This window comes from Musca autumnalis, unplaced genomic scaffold (assembly GCF_047663935.1).
Source record: "Musca autumnalis isolate F117 unplaced genomic scaffold, ASM4766393v1 scaffold_1, whole genome shotgun sequence".
NCBI classification, from domain to species: Eukaryota; Metazoa; Arthropoda; class Insecta; order Diptera; family Muscidae; genus Musca; species Musca autumnalis.
In genome coordinates, this window is record NW_027411644.1 from 270910291 (window position 1) to 270927802 (window position 17512).

The window sequence follows — 17512 nt, forward strand, 5'->3', positions numbered from 1 at the left end:
TGTTGTATAACATTTCATATGCCGAAAGAGAGTACGACGAGTCCTGTTATTCCCATGAAAAAGTATCCTTGTTGTAAATCGTATTCCTATTGGCTAGCGGCATGTTTATGGTGTGGGTAAAACAACCCCTAGCGCGTGTCACCACCACCACAAACAAGTGGTAATATAAACCACACTGAGAGAAATTGGAGTTGGACCAATAATGTGTTGCTGTTTTTTTTTTTGGGTTGTTATTGGGGAGGTGGGAAAAGTTGTGTTTCTTGTATTATGAAGTTTGGATGGAGGTGATAAAAATAAATTTGAAAATTCGGCTTATTTTGTACTTACAATTAATAAAGTAACAAAAAAATAATAATAACTGAAATAATTAGATAATTTTACTTGTGGTAATTTTCTGTTTGTAGGAGGAAGGAAGGGTTCCCCTTCGGATATTTACCCATTTCTTGGCTACAATACCATTTTTGAGTGGACGTTTCATATTTTTGTTTTAACTTTTCTGTCGAGGGGATCTCAAACGACAAGATTATCAACTAAAACCATATGAAATGTGGGATAATGTGATACATGGCTCTGCATTGCAGCTGTTCCCCAATAAGAATTAGAATTTATGGAATATATGGGAGGCATGTCAAACAAAATATGGACCATAATAGGTCATATTTAAAAAATATATAATCTTATTTATAGTGATGCTGAAGGTCAATTTAATGGCTGTTCTAAGATCGTTTTGGAATTGTTGCCGAAGGTAGTCATTGTTGTCCTGATTACAATGATACTATGTTGTTTTTTTTTTTGCGGCAAATCCACATACATCCCAAGAGAATGGCCCAAAAGTGACTGGCGAGGATGATAACTTACGGATTGAGTATCACAATTGGCTGAAATTGGTACATCAAATTCCATGAAGGTCTATATCGGATAATTCCTTCGGGTACCTCCGCCGCAAACGTTAAAAACGTTATGCTTAAGGTCTGATCGAAGATTTTTTTTTGAAATTTTCACCGATGGTACGACTTGTGGTCCTTCTATAATATATAATATAATTTATTTTCGTGGTCGAGTCTATGCTTCTTGACATAATGACCCAAAAGATCAAAATTTAAGGGCTTATAACATCCCAAAAGCTTTGAAATCCAACGGTGACCAACTTATGTGGCTGGTGATAACTACCGAAAGAACATTGACCCAAACAGACATTGACCCAAACTTTGCTTTACATAGGCACGCCGGGAAATAATTTCCTTATCCAGAGAGAGAGGTCCTAAAGTACGAACCCCTAACCTCTAGAACAACGAGCCTATCAGACAGGCTTAAATAGTATTCACACTGGTGCAGCTGCCCAGTTACAGTATAGTCTCCATAATCCGGACACTCGTTGATCCGGACAACACGGTAATCCGGAAACCAAAATTATCCGAATTATTATCTTTTGTGAGGGAAGGAGGGAGGTACCTAAGTACTAAGTATGCACAAAATACTACGTTCTTGAGGAGGAGGCACCGGAAGGAGTGGAGGATATATCCCTTCTTCGAACTAAAACAAAGTTTGGACAAAATATTACGAAGGACCGAAGGACAAAATTTTTGACCTAATCGGCTGATCCGTTTGAGAGTTATCATGCGCTCCATCCACTCACTACGAATGGTATCATACATAGGCAGAGCTCCGAATACTCGCTCGAATTCGCTCGAATTTCACTAGCCAGTGAAACTCTTTTCGAATTCGAGGAAGTTGAGAGGATAACTTGCCCCGTCCCCACCGCCAAACAAAAACTTACCCCACCCCAAATAAACTAGACCACTCCCACCAAAAAATCGGACCCACTAAAAACTACCACCTCCCCCAAATTGGACTTGCCTCTGAAAAAAAAACATGTACCTTCGTAACGGGGGCAGCAAATTCAATTGATTTCAAAAAATCGAGAAATTTCCGAAGGAGTGTCTCGTAGAAATATTATGATGTGCAAAGTATGGACCAAATCGATTAATGCCTTCGATCAAGAGTTATCGTGCGCACAATTTTAGGGAAAAAGTTTTGAACTTTTGTGGGCTAGGGTTGGATCGATATTGTCCATCTTCGAACTTAAACTAAGTTTGGACAAAATATCACGATGCCCAAATTGTACATCGAATTCGTTGATCCGTTTGAGATTTATCGTGCGCTGCAGCCAAACCAACGGACGGACATTGTAAATCAACATCAAATTGTCTAAAAAGGGTTTCGTCCAAACATATTTGGGGTCTTAAACCATTATTTCTATGATGCACATTTTGGTCGTATGAGTATAGCTAGCAAACAATCGTTAGTCAGACTATCGTTTTGATTGTTGTCATAAAACAACGGTTACGTCGGCCTCTAAAACAAGTTATTTGCTTTTATCTTTTGCGAATTGTTTAAAACATAATTGCTTCTGGGTCCGATGGAGTTGATTTAGCCATGTCCGTCCGTCTGTATTTCTAGCTGACTGGAGCACACGTTAACTCTCAAACGATTTAACCGATTCGGTTCAAAATTTGACTTTCGTAATATTTCGTCCAAACATAGTTTAAGTTCGAAGATGGGTCGTATCGGTCCACTCCTTCGGGTACCTCCCCCACAAAAGTTCGAAAATATTCGGAAAAATTGTGCGCACGATAGGGAGTAACCGGTTTGGTCCATACTTTACACATCGTGAAATTTCTACCAGATATAGATGGATTCCAATATGGACTCTATCGGTCCACTACTTCGGATACCTTCCACACAAAATTTCGGTTCAGTTTAGGACCTGCTTTCGAATCGCTTTGATTTTTGTTGTAACAACTTGTATTAGCTGCCCCCATTACGACGGTACAAGTTTTCTCAGGGGCAAGTCCATACTACCTGAGAAAATAGCTCGAAGCTGTAAAAATCCGCTATGACACCATGTGTAGTGGTTGGAGCGCACGATAAATCTCGAAGACTGTAACAGATTTGATACATACTTTGAACTTCGTTATATTTCTACCAAACATAGATTAGATTCCAATATGGACTCTATCGGTCCTCTCCTTAGGGTAACTCCCACACAAAATTTCGGAAAAATGCAGTTTAAGACCTGCTCTTGAATCGCTTTGATCTTTATTGTAACAAATTGGTATTGTAACAACAACGGTACAAATTGTTTCAGTGACAAGTCTATACTTACTGAGGAAATAGCGCGAAAGCTGTAAAAGCCCCTATGGCACCATATGTAATGGTTGAAGCGCCAATAACTGTCGAACGGATCTGCCTATTCGGTTCAAAATTTGGATCTCGTAATATATTTTCAAACTTTGTTTATGTTCGAAGATGGGCACTATCGGTGCGCAACTTCCGGTACCTCCCGCCAAGGGTTAAACAATGTCAATAAAATGGTACGTGCTGGTATTGTATGGAGCAACCGTGCAATCTTTGGATCTCCTTATATTTTGTCCAAATGTAGTTTTAATTCAGAAATGGACCAAATCGGTATTTTCCTTTGGGTACCACACACACAAAAGGTCAGTATTTTTGTTTAGGTGCAGTTTAAGATCTATTTGAAGATTCTATGGAAAATTATACCGATGCTACTCTTTGTGATCCTATTTAAGCGATATCATGTTTTTCGTGGGCACGTCCATGCTTCCTATCGCAAGGAATGACTCCCAAACTAAGATCTACTTCCAAAATGAACTAGGTCAGCCCATTCCTTCAAGTACATCCTCCGCAGCACCTTTGAGCTTAAAACCAAATATATTTTTTTGTCGGCAAGTTCATACTGCCAAAAAGAGCCACAAAATCTACGTAGCCGGTATTACATTTGATATTGTCAATTGATGAAAGTTTCAATTCACACAGGCTGTGGGGATATCTCTGTCAGCAAAGCCGACTGATACTTTTTTTACTTGTTTTCTTCAATTTTCATATTATAACAGTGTACGCGTTTATGAAAAAGGAGAGAAAATTATTAATATCTAACCTTTTTAGTTAGCCACGCCTATTATTTCGCAAATTTGACTTGTTTTTCCCTTAAAGAACGTCCTCACAATTACTGTCCTGTAATGTTATTTTATCAGTTTTAATTCTAAATTTAACAGAAAAGAAAATATATTTGAAGAATAAATTGACGGACAAAAAATACTGGAAAATAATTTTATCAATTCGGTAGTCCTAAAATTGTTATAGAGTTTGATCAAAAACATTTTTTCCTTAATAAAAAACATAGTTATAAATATTTTTTTGTATTATTGTTTAAAATGGTTGTAAATCAAACAACCACCGTCCATTTGTTTGGACACGTACATTTCACATAGCAAAACAGGTTCATTTTGTTGTTTATGCTCCTTTCCTCTTCAAATATGTGATTCGGCGCATAAATTGCCAAATGAATGAATGTTTCGCATTATGTTCCATCCTTGTAGTAGTATTTTATGACAGTGTCAACATTAAAATTGTATCCTGGTTTATGCAAAAAATCACACTTGCTACTCCAGTATTGTTCCTTTGTGCCTTATGGTAAAAGAGTGAATTTGGAATGTTGTGGAAAGTGTAAGAAATAAAGTACAACATTTTGTATTTATATTGAGAAACCGCTAAATATTAAGAATATCCATATAAAGGGAAGACAAAATATCGAAAAAGTATTGTGAGTCCCCTATAACGTAAATAAATCAACTATATGTAAAACCATTGTACTTTAATCAGCTAAACCACACATCAAACTATTATGTTTTCATTATTACATTCATACTTATATTCTCAGAAACATCGCGGAAGGAAAGTGCACCCCCAATTCCTATTAGTTCAATCATGTGGGACCTACTTTTTTCGCAGAGTCTCTCCTAAGACACAATTTGAAAGGAAGTTTTACATGGCCGAAATACTCAGGAAATGTCGTCTACATTACGTTGAGGGGTATTTTGTATCAGAATGTTATGTTGTGCCACCGTGGTGCAATGGTATGCACGCCCGCCTTGCATGCAGAAGGTCGGTGGTTCGATTCCCCGGCCAGGCAACATCAAACATTTTTCAACGGTGGCAAAATACCCCTCAGTAATGTTGGCGACATTTCCTGAGTATTTCAGCCTTGAAAAACTTCTCCACAAGTGGTGTCTTAAGACACGCCGTTCGGACTCGGCGATAAACAGTAGGTCCCATATCATTGAGCTAAATATGAATCGGGGTGCACTCATTGATATGAGAGAAGTCTCCCTTGTCCCGTATGGGATGTTGTGGAACAATGTTTGTTTGTTTTGTTTATGTTATGTTGTCTGGCTTGGAACCGAGGAATCGAAACCGGGCATTTTGTTTGCATGGCGGGTGTGCTTACCATAGCACCTTGCCATGTCACTTGTGAGCCAAGAAAACCTTATTAGAAACCATGAACTATTTCACTCTAAACTGTGCTGTCCAAGTCTGGACGTCAGTAATAGGATTACAGTGGAGATTATTGTAAAATGATCATAATTACCTTTTCTTCCTTTACGTCGTGTCTTTTTAAAACATTTTAGACGCATATACCGTATCTATGTCGAATTTATACGAAATTTTCCAGCGATTGCCTGAACTTTGCAATACATCCCAAATATTATTAAATCACACACACACAAACATACCAATAATTTGTATTTTTTTCTCTACTACAATTTCAGGACGATCAAAGTTACAGTTTTAGAAAAAGCCGATGCAAATCTCAAGAACAATACTAAGACAACATTGCAGCGTTAAGCACAGTATCTCTTAAACAAAAATAAAAACAATCTGTGCGACAAAGTAATAAAGGCAGCAATTATCAAAACAACCAAACAATAACAATTACAACAACAAAGGAATTTAGCAGCAGCAGCAGTCGTGGTAACAATATCAACATCCAACCAGTAGCAGCAGCAGCGGCGAAGGCAGCAGTGCAGCAGCGGCAGCAGCAACCCAACCAACCAACCACCATTGAATTAATATTCTTTCAGTAATCACAGTAATAACATCATCATCAGTAATAATAGTGGTCATGCTAATGCCGATCACATTGCCGGCTTAGTAGGTGGCGGTACTTCGGCTGCAGCAGCAAAAAATCAATTAGAGCAATTACACACAATGCGTGAAGCTCTATTTTCTCAGGATGGATGGGGTTGTCAGCATGTCAATCAGGATACGAACTGGGAAGTGCCAAGCTCGCCGGAGCCCACAAACAAAGATCCCTCGGGATCGCCCATGTGGAAACCGACCGTAAATAATGGCACCGATTTGTGGGAATCCAATTTGCGAAATGGCGGGCAGCCATCGCAACAACCTGTACAGAAAACGCCCTGGGGCCATACACCATCGACAAATTTGGGTGGCACCTGGGGTGAAGATGATGATTGCAACGATACCAGTAATGTATGGACGGGTGGACCGGCCGGATCAACTGGAGCTGTAGTTGGAGTTGCCGGAGTAGCAGCCGGAGCTGGTGGCGCCGGTCCGTCCAATGGTCCACAATGGGGCCAGGGTGGTGTAGGTGTTGGTGTATCTGGAGCTGGTGTACAATCAAGTGTTGCAGCTCCTGGTGCTATCACTGGTGTTACACCTGGAGGTAGGAACGGTTAGAAATTGTCTTCAATTTTGTTTTTGAATATATTTTATATTTTCTCCTTTTTTCTCTCTCTCCCATTTAGGTGCTTCGAATGCTGTTGGCGTAAATGTGCCTGGTACACCGGGAGGTGCTGGCGGAGCTGGCAATGGTTGGGGTGATCCTCGTGGTGGACCCATGGGAGCTGGAGGACCATTAGATATTCGTTCGGTTGATCCGCGTGATCCAATGCGCGCTGGATCGGCTGGTGATCCGCGTGATATGCGCATGCTTGATCCTCGTGATCCTATACGTGGTGACCCGCGTGGTATTTCGGGCCGTCTCAATGGCACCTCCGAAATGTGGGGTCAACATCATCCCATCGCTCAACACCAAATGCCTGGACTCAATAAAATGGGTGTGGGTGGGCCAAATGTTGGTGGAGCTGGCACCGTAGGTGGCGTGCCCAATGCCAATAGTCTGGCAGGACCTAGCACTGTTGGCGGTTTGAATGCGGCTGGTAATGTGGTTGGCTCTCAATGGGGTGGCCCACCTCAGTCAGTGGTCGGTGGAGCTAAGGATATGGTTGGTTCAATGGCACCTAAGCCACCCGTTGGCGGTTCCGGTTGGGAAGAACCCTCACCGCCACCTCAACGTCGCACTATACCTAACTATGATGACGGCACCTCATTGTGGGGTCAACAATCTCGTGTACCCGGTGGAGTTGGTATCGGTGGTGGTGGATCACACTGGAAGGATGTCTCGGATCCCCTCAATCCACGTAATCATTTGATGCGTAATGCCCTTGGTGTACAAAATGCTCCCAATGCTAGTATAGTGTCTGGCTTGGGTGGAGCTGGTGGCGCTGGAACGGGTGCCGGAGGTCTTGGTGGTCCCGGAAATCCGAACAACACAATGGGCGTTGGTGCCGTTGGTCCACCTGGCGCTCGTCTGGTATCGGCCATAGGCGGTCCCGGCGGTGTGGGTGGTCCTCACAAACCGGACAATGGCATGTGGTCTCATCCCGCTGGTCCCTCAAATGTCTCCTCGGCCGGTGTGGGTAACCGCAACACTGGTGGTTGGGGAGATGTTGAAAATCACAATGTAGTCGGCGGTTCCGGTTCAGGTGTTAGTGGGACAGGTGCCGGTAACTGGGGTGATGACAAGTCCAATCAAATTGGCGGCATGGGACAAACAGGGAACTCTTGGAACGAACCACCAAATACATCTGCTTGGAACAAACCCAATCAGGCCAAACTACCTAATGCCAATACAGCCGGAGGCTGGGGCAGTGTGGGTGGTGCAGGCACAGCTGGTGGCAGTGATGGCAACGATTTGAATCCAAACGATTGGTCAGCAGCCGCTGCTGCCCACAACTCAATAATGAGTAAAGCTCAACAGCAGCAAAAACTTGGCGCTGCAGGTGTCAATTTGGGCGGTATTAACACCGAGCTAATCAAACAAAGTAAACAATATCGAATGCTAGTGGAAGCCGGCTTCAAGAAGGAAGACGTTGAACGCGCTCTTATCTCTGCCAATATGAATATAGATGAAGCAACCGAAATGTTAAGATCAAATCTATCGATGGTTAGTAGTATGACTGGTGGCATGGATAATTGGAGACGTCACGATGATACTCTTGGTTCCTATGCGGATCATAACTCGGCTGCAACAGCTGGTGGTGGCGCATTTCCTGGTCGTTATGCAACAGCTGCTACACAACCTGCGATGTCATTCCCTCCGGTAAGTGTGATGTTACTTTTTCAATATTACGCTCCTTTACTTATGTTGTTTTCATTTCATTCTTGCAGAACAATCTCTTAAACTCAATGGGTGGAGGTGCCGTCGGTGCTGGCGGCAATAATCCCCAACTAAATGCCCTCAATGCAATGCAACCCTTACAAGTGCAAAAGTACCTTAATCAAGGTCCACATAATGTCGGTGCCGCTGGGCCACCAACCGTCAATCCTGCTGTAGCTTTTGGTCAAGGCTCGAATGTGGCCGCTGTCAATGCTGCCGCGGCCGCTGTTTCAAGCGGCACGAATCAACCGTCAACACAGCAGCTACGTATGTTGGTACAACAAATCCAATTGGCCGTACATAGTGGCTACTTGTCCAGCCAAATATTGAATCAGCCATTGGCTCCCACCACACTTTTACTCCTTAATCAATTACTTAGCAATATTAAGGTAAGTTTAAAGAAGTTTATTAAGATTACGGTGAAACAGCTAATCCCATGTCTTTTCTTACAGCATCTTCAAGGGGCCCAGCAATCGTTAGCACGTAGTGGAAATAATGGTAATACTCTGCTTGCCATTGCCAAATATAAGCAACAAATACAAAATCTACAAAACCAAATAAATGCACAACAAGCAATATACATTAAACAACAGCAAGCTTTACAACCGAATCCACATCCGGCTGCAGCGCATATCAATAATACAAATAACGAATATTTAAGAAGCCATGATTCCATGACAGCTTTACAGGGAAATTTCTCAGAAATGAACTTAAACAAAGTAAGTTGTGAAATATTTTTAAATCGCCTTCCATTACAAATTTATTCAAATCGACAAGTTAAGATATGTAAAAAATGAAGAAAACGACTACCGCATATGAGCGATTTAAAGGTAACATAAATAAACACAAAGCTTCTGGAGTCGGGTTGGCTGGCAGTTGAAAAGGTGTAGTTTGTCGGATCTATCTTGCAACGTTGGAGTCGTAAATATTCTGCCTAAAAGAATTGGGTATGGTGTCCTATCCACCATATATGATGACTCCTAACTAATACATATTATACTGACGTAGGGGGACATTAAGTTTCACCCTGTCACATTTTCCCGTTAGAGTTTTTGAGAGGGCTGAATACTTTCCATTGCACTTGCATTCACAGATTACTCTGGATAGCTTACCACAGACCGACCTATCACATTATAAGATCTCAACAAGGTGACAAAGTGCTGGAGGATAGGGACTTGAGGATCGTTCTTTCTTCCCAGCTTGTCGCTGATAATTGTGACATTAGAGGACGACTTAAACATGCTACCGAAAGTGGTGGTCTACCGTCGACCACCGCCTTCAGTGCCATTCCCATCTCCGTAGCCCATGTGGTAAACAGTGCGGCCGTAGATGCATATTTCAATATTCCTTGAGGAACGTTATTTCCGTTAGTGTTGTATATTTTCATATTTCACGCGCCGAAGAAGACAATAGGATCAATTAAATAGTTGTTCACTCCTTCAACTATCTCTATGCAGCCTGAGAGGACCGTTCGGAATGTTTCCAGTTTCAATTTCTTCATCTGAAGTAATTTGCACACATTTACAGATCAGTCAAAGTAATGATGAGGGATAGGGAGTCTTTCTTTTAAAATTGGAACAGGGAGAAGGAAAGGGTGCATCTGAATACCCTTTCAAAAGGATGTTTCTAAAGACCCTTTCTAAGGGAAAGGATGCTTCTAAGGACACTTTTCAAAGGTAAGGGGGTTTCTAATTATCCTTTTTATAGGTCCTAATGATCCTTTCCTAAGGAAATGATGCTTCCAAGGACCTTTTGAAAGGAAAGGATGCTTCTGAAGACCCTTTCCAAAGCAAAGGATGGTAAAAGGGAGATGGAATGAAGAATGAAAGGGTGCTTCTAATGAACCTTTCTAAAGTAAAGGATGCTTCCAAAGACCGATTCCTAATGAAAGAATGCTTCTAAGGACCCTTTTCAAAGTTAAGTGTGATTGTAAGGACCCTTTCCAAATTTAAGAGTGTTTCTAAGTTAAGAGTGTTTCTTTCCATGAAAAATGGTTTTTCTAAGGATAGGGCCCTTCTAAACATCCTCCTAAAGGAAATTGTGCTTCTGGTGATCCTTTCCAAAGGAAATGGTGTTTCTAAAGATCAATCGATTTAACCTAATCCTTTGCTCCTCGTAATATTTTGTCAAAACTATGGAATATATCGGTCTTCCCTCCACTATTTATAACCACCTCTTTAATTCTTTTCAGTCTGCTGGTTATCAAGGCGCACCCAATCAACAGTCTAGATTGAACCAATGGAAGCTTCCAGTATCAGATAAAGATATGACAACGGATAGTACAGATTTCTCTCGCGCACCTGGCGCTACCAAACAAGGTAGCGGTGGTTTAACGACAACTAATGCAACTAATATGGGACCTTTGGGTCTGCAAAGTGATGGGTAAGTTATTAGAACTAATCATTTTTCTATAGGAAGATATATTTAATATTAATATTGTTGCTCTTTCTCAATAAGGACATGGTCAACTGGGCGCAATATAAACGATGGCTGGCCAGACCACACAAATGATAGTGAGAATAAAGACTGGTCAGTTGGACATCCTTCAGCTGCAACTGCGTACACCGATTTAGTACAGGAGTTTGAGCCTGGAAAGCCCTGGAAGGTAAAGATATTTCATCGAAACCAGGAAATGGAATTAAAAATCAATCAAACAAAAACAACAACAGAAACAAAACCAATTAAAACAACATTCACTTTACAAACTATTATTAAAACAACAACCGCATACCAATATAATTTTATTAATAATCCTTTTACATGCCTACTACTACAAGTAAAACAACAACAACTGCAAATGTTACTACGATTGGTATTCAAAATTATTAATGAACATAGAGTATATTTTCAATCTGGCATAATGAAAACATTGAACAATTTGTTTCAATCCAAGTCGTGGTATTCAAAAGAAAAACCAGAAATCCTTTCACGTGAAATCCTCCCACATTATATGTTTTTTAACAAAACTGGAAAAGCACAACCTTTTCCCCCCACCTCTCACTCTCTATTTCTCTCTAATTCCCTCCTTAACGAAAGACACGAAATTGATTCCATTTTCTAGTTTTTAGAGAATTTTGTATATATACATTATCTAATTTAAGGGTTCGCAGATAAAAAGTATTGAAGATGACCCCAGTATAACTCCCGGCAGTGTAGCTAGATCTCCATTGGCTATAAATGCAACGCCAAAAGATGCTGATATTTTTGCCAATGCAACGAGCAAAAATTCACCGACTGATTTACCAACGTTAGGTCTAACAACGTCATCGACATGGAGCTTTAATCCCCCAAACAATAATCAAAATTTCCAAAGGTACGGCGATCTTCAATGCAACTACATTTCCTTAACAAGGTATTTTTTTTCTCTTTACATTTTAAAGTTGGTCTGACACGACCCAACAAGAAATATGGTCATCAATGAGTAAAACATCACGCGGTCCACCGCCAGGATTGGGCTCGAACAAATCTGGTGTGGGTATGCCAAATGTGGGCAACCCAGGTAATGCTGGAGGCTGGTTATCGGGCGGCAATAGCGTTCGAACAACAGGTGGTTGGTCGGGAACAAATTCGAATTGGAACTCAAATTGGTTATTACTTAAAAATTTAACTACGCAGGTAATTTCATGATTAACCAAAAACCAAAAGAACCCACTGTTGTAATCAAATCCGTATATTTTCATATTTTTCCCGCCAGATTGATAGCTCAACATTACGTACTTTGTGCATGCAGCACGGACCATTGCAAACTTTTCATCTGTATTTAAATCAAGGTATTGCCCTATGCAAATATGCCACACGTGAAGAAGCCAGTAAAGCACAAATGACCTTGAACAATTGCTTTTTGGGCAATACAACAATTATTGCCGAATCGCCTAGCGAAAATGAAGTCCATTCGATCTTACACCATTTGCCCCAGCAAAATACCAATGCTACTGCCACACAACAGCATGCACAACAAGGAGGAGGAGGCGGTGGGGGACAAAACTCAAGCCATAACAATGCCGGTGGTGGTATGAACAATCCGGGTGGTGGCGGAGGCAGCTCAAATACAAATGCCAATAATGTCAATAACGTTAACAATGCCTCAGGTTCACAAAATCCCACGTCGGCGGGCGGTGGTAATAACGTTAATCCTCAATCAAATACTTCGTCAAATAATTCCTCAAACGCCAATGCGGTCAACAATGGTATTAATAATTCCGGGCAAAATGGTAATCAGCCATCGAATCACAATTCTCATCCGAATGCAAATACACAAAATACCGCAAATGTTGCCACAAATAATACCAATGTTGCCGCCAATAATTCATCGAATGCCAATGCCAATCAGGCATGGCGTTCCACGACAAACCAACAGCAGCAGCAACAGCAACAAAGCCTAAATTCTCAAACACGTCCATCTGGTGGCCGTGACGATTTTGAATTAATTTCCAAATATGTGTGTTCGATTGTGGATGACTAGATAAGGCCTAATAGTTTAAAACAGCCACAACAACAACCACCACCACCTCCCTCTTCTAATCTTCCCACTCTTACCATACTCCCGCGACCACCACCACTTTTACTTTCCAGCTTACAACAACAACAACAAAAACAACAACAACCATATAGAAGATTTCTCAAGTAGTTTTTAACTATATACATTAATCGAACATTAAAAAATAATAATAATAATTATAATTATAAAAAAAAGAAAAACAAAAACAAAATAATATATAATGATGTATGTTTCTTCGAACTTTTAATTTGTTTGTTTGTTTTAAACTACAAATGAGTGAATCGAATGACAATGTTGACGGCTCACACACTACTCTTCCATTCTTATGATTATGATTTTGTCCATTTTAGTTCAAGTGTCTCTCTATATTTTATTACTTTGTTCTTCCTCTTTTTAATTGCCTTTTGGGCATCCCAGGCTGGCTGGCTGTCCGTTGTCAGATGGATAATATTGCTGCTCTAATCATGTTGAGAATGATGATATATGTACATTTTTAATCATATGTAGAAAAAATGAAAACATCAAGAAACACACACAAAACACATATATTATTAAAGAAAATATAGACGTTAAAACAACCAAACACACACACAGAAACTCACACAACAATACTGCGATCGCGCCCAGAGCCCTTTCCATTCACTCATTTGCCCGTTTAAAAGGAATAAATAAAAGAGTAATAATAATAAAAATTTTGAGATTGAGTTAAAACAATAAACAAATCGTAAATAATTGTTTTATCTTTTGATCATATTTATCTATTAATCTAAATAATAAATTGTATGGATATGAGTTAATATATATCGTATGTTAATAATTGTTTCGAGTTTATAGTTTCAGTATTGTATTGAATTTGCCCAACGATCAATGAAATTACCTCTCAGCCTATACTGTAACTGCTGTTGAAATGGTTCTACAAAAACAAAACATTCTGATTAGTGTTATTGAGAAGGAGCTATTTGGTACGAATATAAAATTTCAATTGTTTGAAAATATACGGATGCAAGGATACTTCCTTCATTTTGCTTTTTATAATGTACATCGGGGCGTATGATTGTTGTAATTGACCATTTGTACACGTTTCTTATACGCACCAAAGGTCCTAGTGGATTCATTCATTTATTACGGCGAACGTCTTCAAAACATGTCACGGCGGTAACGAAGTTTTTGGCGGTACCTTCCCCACAAAAGTTGAAAAATGTTCGATTGAAAGTAGTTTAAGGTCACTTCCAGTCATTTCGAAATAGAAAATTTTCAAAAAAAAAAAAAAAAAACAAGTAAGAAAAGACTATAGTCGGACAGGGCCGATCATGTGATACCCTACTCCACTCCTTTTGCATTATCTTTTGGTATGATACTCTTTCTAGAGATATGAATGTATATTGGAAAAAAACATTAGATCCCCAAGCTGGATAAGATACCAGCTTGGCGTATGGAACAAAAAATGCGAAAATTTTGTCAAGTTATGAACAATGTGGCCTATGGAACAAATTGTTTTAAAGGATTCGGTTTAAAAACTGAAGAATAGTGGGTTTTAAATCTAAATATTTTTTAATATTGTATTGTTTTATGAATCCAAAATTTATTTTCGCTTAAGTTAAACGCCTCCTTTTATCTGTTATATAAAAGAGCTTAGTGATGACTGAGTTGCTGAGTTAATGAGTGACTGACAGATCATCGTCCAGACGAAACCGCTGAAGCTAGAAATTTTGAGTATGTGTTGCTGTTGGCGTGTAGGGGTGCGATAAGGCCGGGTTTTTGGAAATTCGAACTAGAAGGGCACGAAAAGTACTAAAAGGTACTAAATATGGTACCATTTGTATTAGACAAACGGGAAGAGCTAGAATTCTGAAATTTTGCATGAGGGTCACTGATGGAAAGTTAGAAAGATGTACCAAAAGGTTTTTGGAAATTCGACGTCTAGCGGTACTAAAAGTTAGCAAATTTAGTACCAATTGTATATTTTGATCGGTATGGAAAACAAGGTTGGAAAGTGTTGTTTAAAAACGGAAATGGTTTGGGGAATACACACTCGTACGAAAAGTACTAAATGATACTAAATTTAGTACAATTTGTATTTGAAAACGAGATGGAAACCTGAACTTTGGAAACAGTTGAAAACGAAAAAGTTTTGTTTTGGAAAATCGTACTTATGTGTACGAAACGTACTAAATTTGGTACAATTTGGATATGGGTGAACGGATAGAGCTGGAAACTTGAAAGTTGGAATAAGGATTACTGTTGAAGTGTAGGATTGAGATATGGCGGTAGCTTTGGAAATTCGTACTTAGGTGTACGAAAAGTACTAAATGGTACTAAATTTGGATTTGGGTGAATGGATAGAGGTGGAATCCGGAAATTTCGAATTAAAATTACTGTTGAGGAGTAGGATTGAGTTATGGAGACAACTTTGGCAATTCGTGCTTATGGGTACGAAAAGTACTAAATTTAGTACAATTTGGATTTGGGTAAACGGATAGAGCTGCAAAACCTGACATTTGAAATTAAGATTACTGTTGGAGTGTAAGATTGAGATATGAGGGTGGTTCTGGAAATTCGTACTTATGTGTACAAAAAGTACTAAATGGTACAAAATTTGGTACAATCTGGTTTTGGAGCTGGAATTAAAATTGCTATTGGAGTGTAGGATTGATATATGGGGTTAGTTTTTAGAAGTTCGTACTTACAGTGTTGGTCACACAATTAGCACACCCCACTACCAACATTTATTTTGCCTAAAAAGACCTTCAAAAGTAGTTGTATTTAATAAAGTATTTGTACTAATATATTCTCAGTAGTATGCTTAAAGAATACAACGCAATACAGAAACTGAAACATAACTGTTAATTTGAATAACCTCCAAAATTAGCACACCTTAAAAGAATCACTAATATTGTGAATAGTTTCAATATTTTCGTCCATATATATATAATATCGTCTGCTCCGTCGGAAAAGGTCGTAAGTCCCTCTCAATAAATTTTTCAGGAGGAAGAAAAAACATTTCAGCGCTTTCTGTATTAAAGATTTTATTATGGTGGTAAAGACTGTATTCTTCGTTTATTTATTCCGCTTCAACACCTGTACTTTGTTTGAAAAAATTCCGTCGCTTTGGAACATAATTGGATGTCTTTGTACTTACGACCTTTTCCTTGTACAGTTTTGTATTTTTGTAGGGATTTACGACCTTTTCCTACAACTTACGGACGTTTTTAAAATAAAATATTTATACTTTACAAAACAATTCGGAAAGGGTATTATAAGTTTGTTTTGTCCAATAATCGTGTAACATCGCTAAGTATTCGTCGTAGACCCCCTCCCCTTGCCATTTTTTCATATCTTGACGAGATAAAGCGATCTAGCTATGTGTGTCCGTCCTTCCATTAACAATTGTAATAAAACTCCAGGCCTCAATTTTGGACCGATCGTCACGAAATTTTGTGGGTTCCAACCAGAAGTGACCCCATTAGATATTGGTTATGATCGTATGGTGTGAAATGGACCAAACCCACAATTTTTACTCGACTTTGTAGCTGTCCTATAGATCGCAGTAATATTCCGATCGGCGCGATATTTTAAGCATGATATGAGTTTAAGACAAAGAAGAAGCTTGCAATTTAACATGGTGATGAGATAATTATTAGAGGGTTATCTATAATAAAACTTACGAACGATTCCGTTTCCCCAATCCTGGGTGCATATTTTAGCAATAAGAACCGACCACTCCCACTTTCTTAAATATGCAACAAATCAATGGAAATACCAGATGTTATGCATATCGAAGCTGTGGTCTTATTGGAAAGCAAGTGTTAATATTAGAAGGCAACATATCGATAGATATAGTTTCATCAGGTATATAAGATACATAAGAATATGTACACAGTCGGCATGCCTCAAGTCATCAGTTATTTGGTGGTATGTTAAAATTGGATATCGACACCAACATCTCTGAAGATTTTTATACCCTCCACCATAATATGGAGGTTATAATTAAATTTGTCATTCAGTGTGTAACATATCGATATATTCAGCGGAGACCCTAAAAATTATATATATTCTTGACCATAGTAAAGTTCTAAGTCAGTATAACCATGACCGTCTGTCCGTCTTTTGAAATTAAAATTCAGCTCGCAATTTTTAAAATAGATCTTCGTGATTTGGTATAGAAGTTTCTATTACTTCTAGGATGTTTGGTATTGAAAAGGGGTATATCGGTCCACGTTTTGATATAGTCACCATAGAACGGTACCTCCTGATGTTCGGTATTTTCAAGGTTTTAGCTTCATTATCCAATCAAAATGGCTGAATTTTGGTGTTTAGTCTTCGTTAGGGGTATACAACTTTCCCCTAGAATGTTGCCTTTCTGGTGGAGGGTATAACATGTTCGGCCTGGCCGAATTTAACGACGTTCTTAATTGTTATTGAGTCACTTGAATATTGCATAGTTTTTTACATTTTTTTCAATATATGATGTATTTGAACACATACAGCATCCCAATTTGTATCAATGAAAAGGCCAGAAGTGCAATTACCCGTCGGTTAGAAGGTATTACTTTATTGAATTCAGAATACAAACTAATCTCGTTATGTGAATAAATGTCCCTAGAGAAACCACAAATTACCAGTTGATAAAGTTAATTAAGATATACGACAGTAAAAACAGTAAAAATTTTGATTTATTTACAAATTTTTCT

The 17512-nt window shown here is 39.1% G+C and overlaps 2 protein-coding genes across 7 annotated transcripts in view; one reads left to right on the top strand and one right to left on the bottom strand.

Moving 5' to 3' along the window:
- ro (transcription factor rough) overlaps positions 1–5723 on the bottom strand; it is a 52428-nt gene extending 46705 nt beyond the window's left edge. The window contains exon 1 of the mRNA XM_073961157.1: positions 5450–5723. Within this exon, the coding sequence (XP_073817258.1) occupies positions 5450–5495 (46 nt within the window). The 5' untranslated portion in view covers positions 5496–5723. The remainder of the gene's footprint in view (positions 1–5449) is intronic.
- The window catches only part of gw (trinucleotide repeat containing adaptor protein gawky), a 71524-nt gene extending 57902 nt beyond the window's left edge, over positions 1–13622 (top strand). For 2 of the 6 annotated variants that reach the window (XM_073961153.1, XM_073961154.1), the window contains exons 2-10: positions 5631–6547; positions 6630–8266; positions 8335–8712; positions 8776–9042; positions 10515–10705; positions 10781–10928; positions 11425–11636; positions 11704–11938; positions 12018–13622. In XM_073961153.1, coding sequence (XP_073817254.1) covers positions 6070–6547; positions 6630–8266; positions 8335–8712; positions 8776–9042; positions 10515–10705; positions 10781–10928; positions 11425–11636; positions 11704–11938; positions 12018–12785 — 4314 coding nt within the window. In that variant the 5' untranslated portion in view covers positions 5631–6069 and the 3' untranslated portion in view covers positions 12786–13622. Of the gene's footprint in view, positions 1–5630; positions 6557–6629; positions 8267–8334; positions 8713–8775; positions 9043–10514; positions 10706–10780; positions 10929–11424; positions 11637–11703; positions 11939–12017 lie in introns of all 6 variants that reach the window. The other 4 variants (XM_073961151.1, XM_073961152.1, XM_073961156.1 and 1 more) reach the window with 3 other exon arrangements.
- Positions 13623–17512: the final 3890 nt, after the last annotated feature.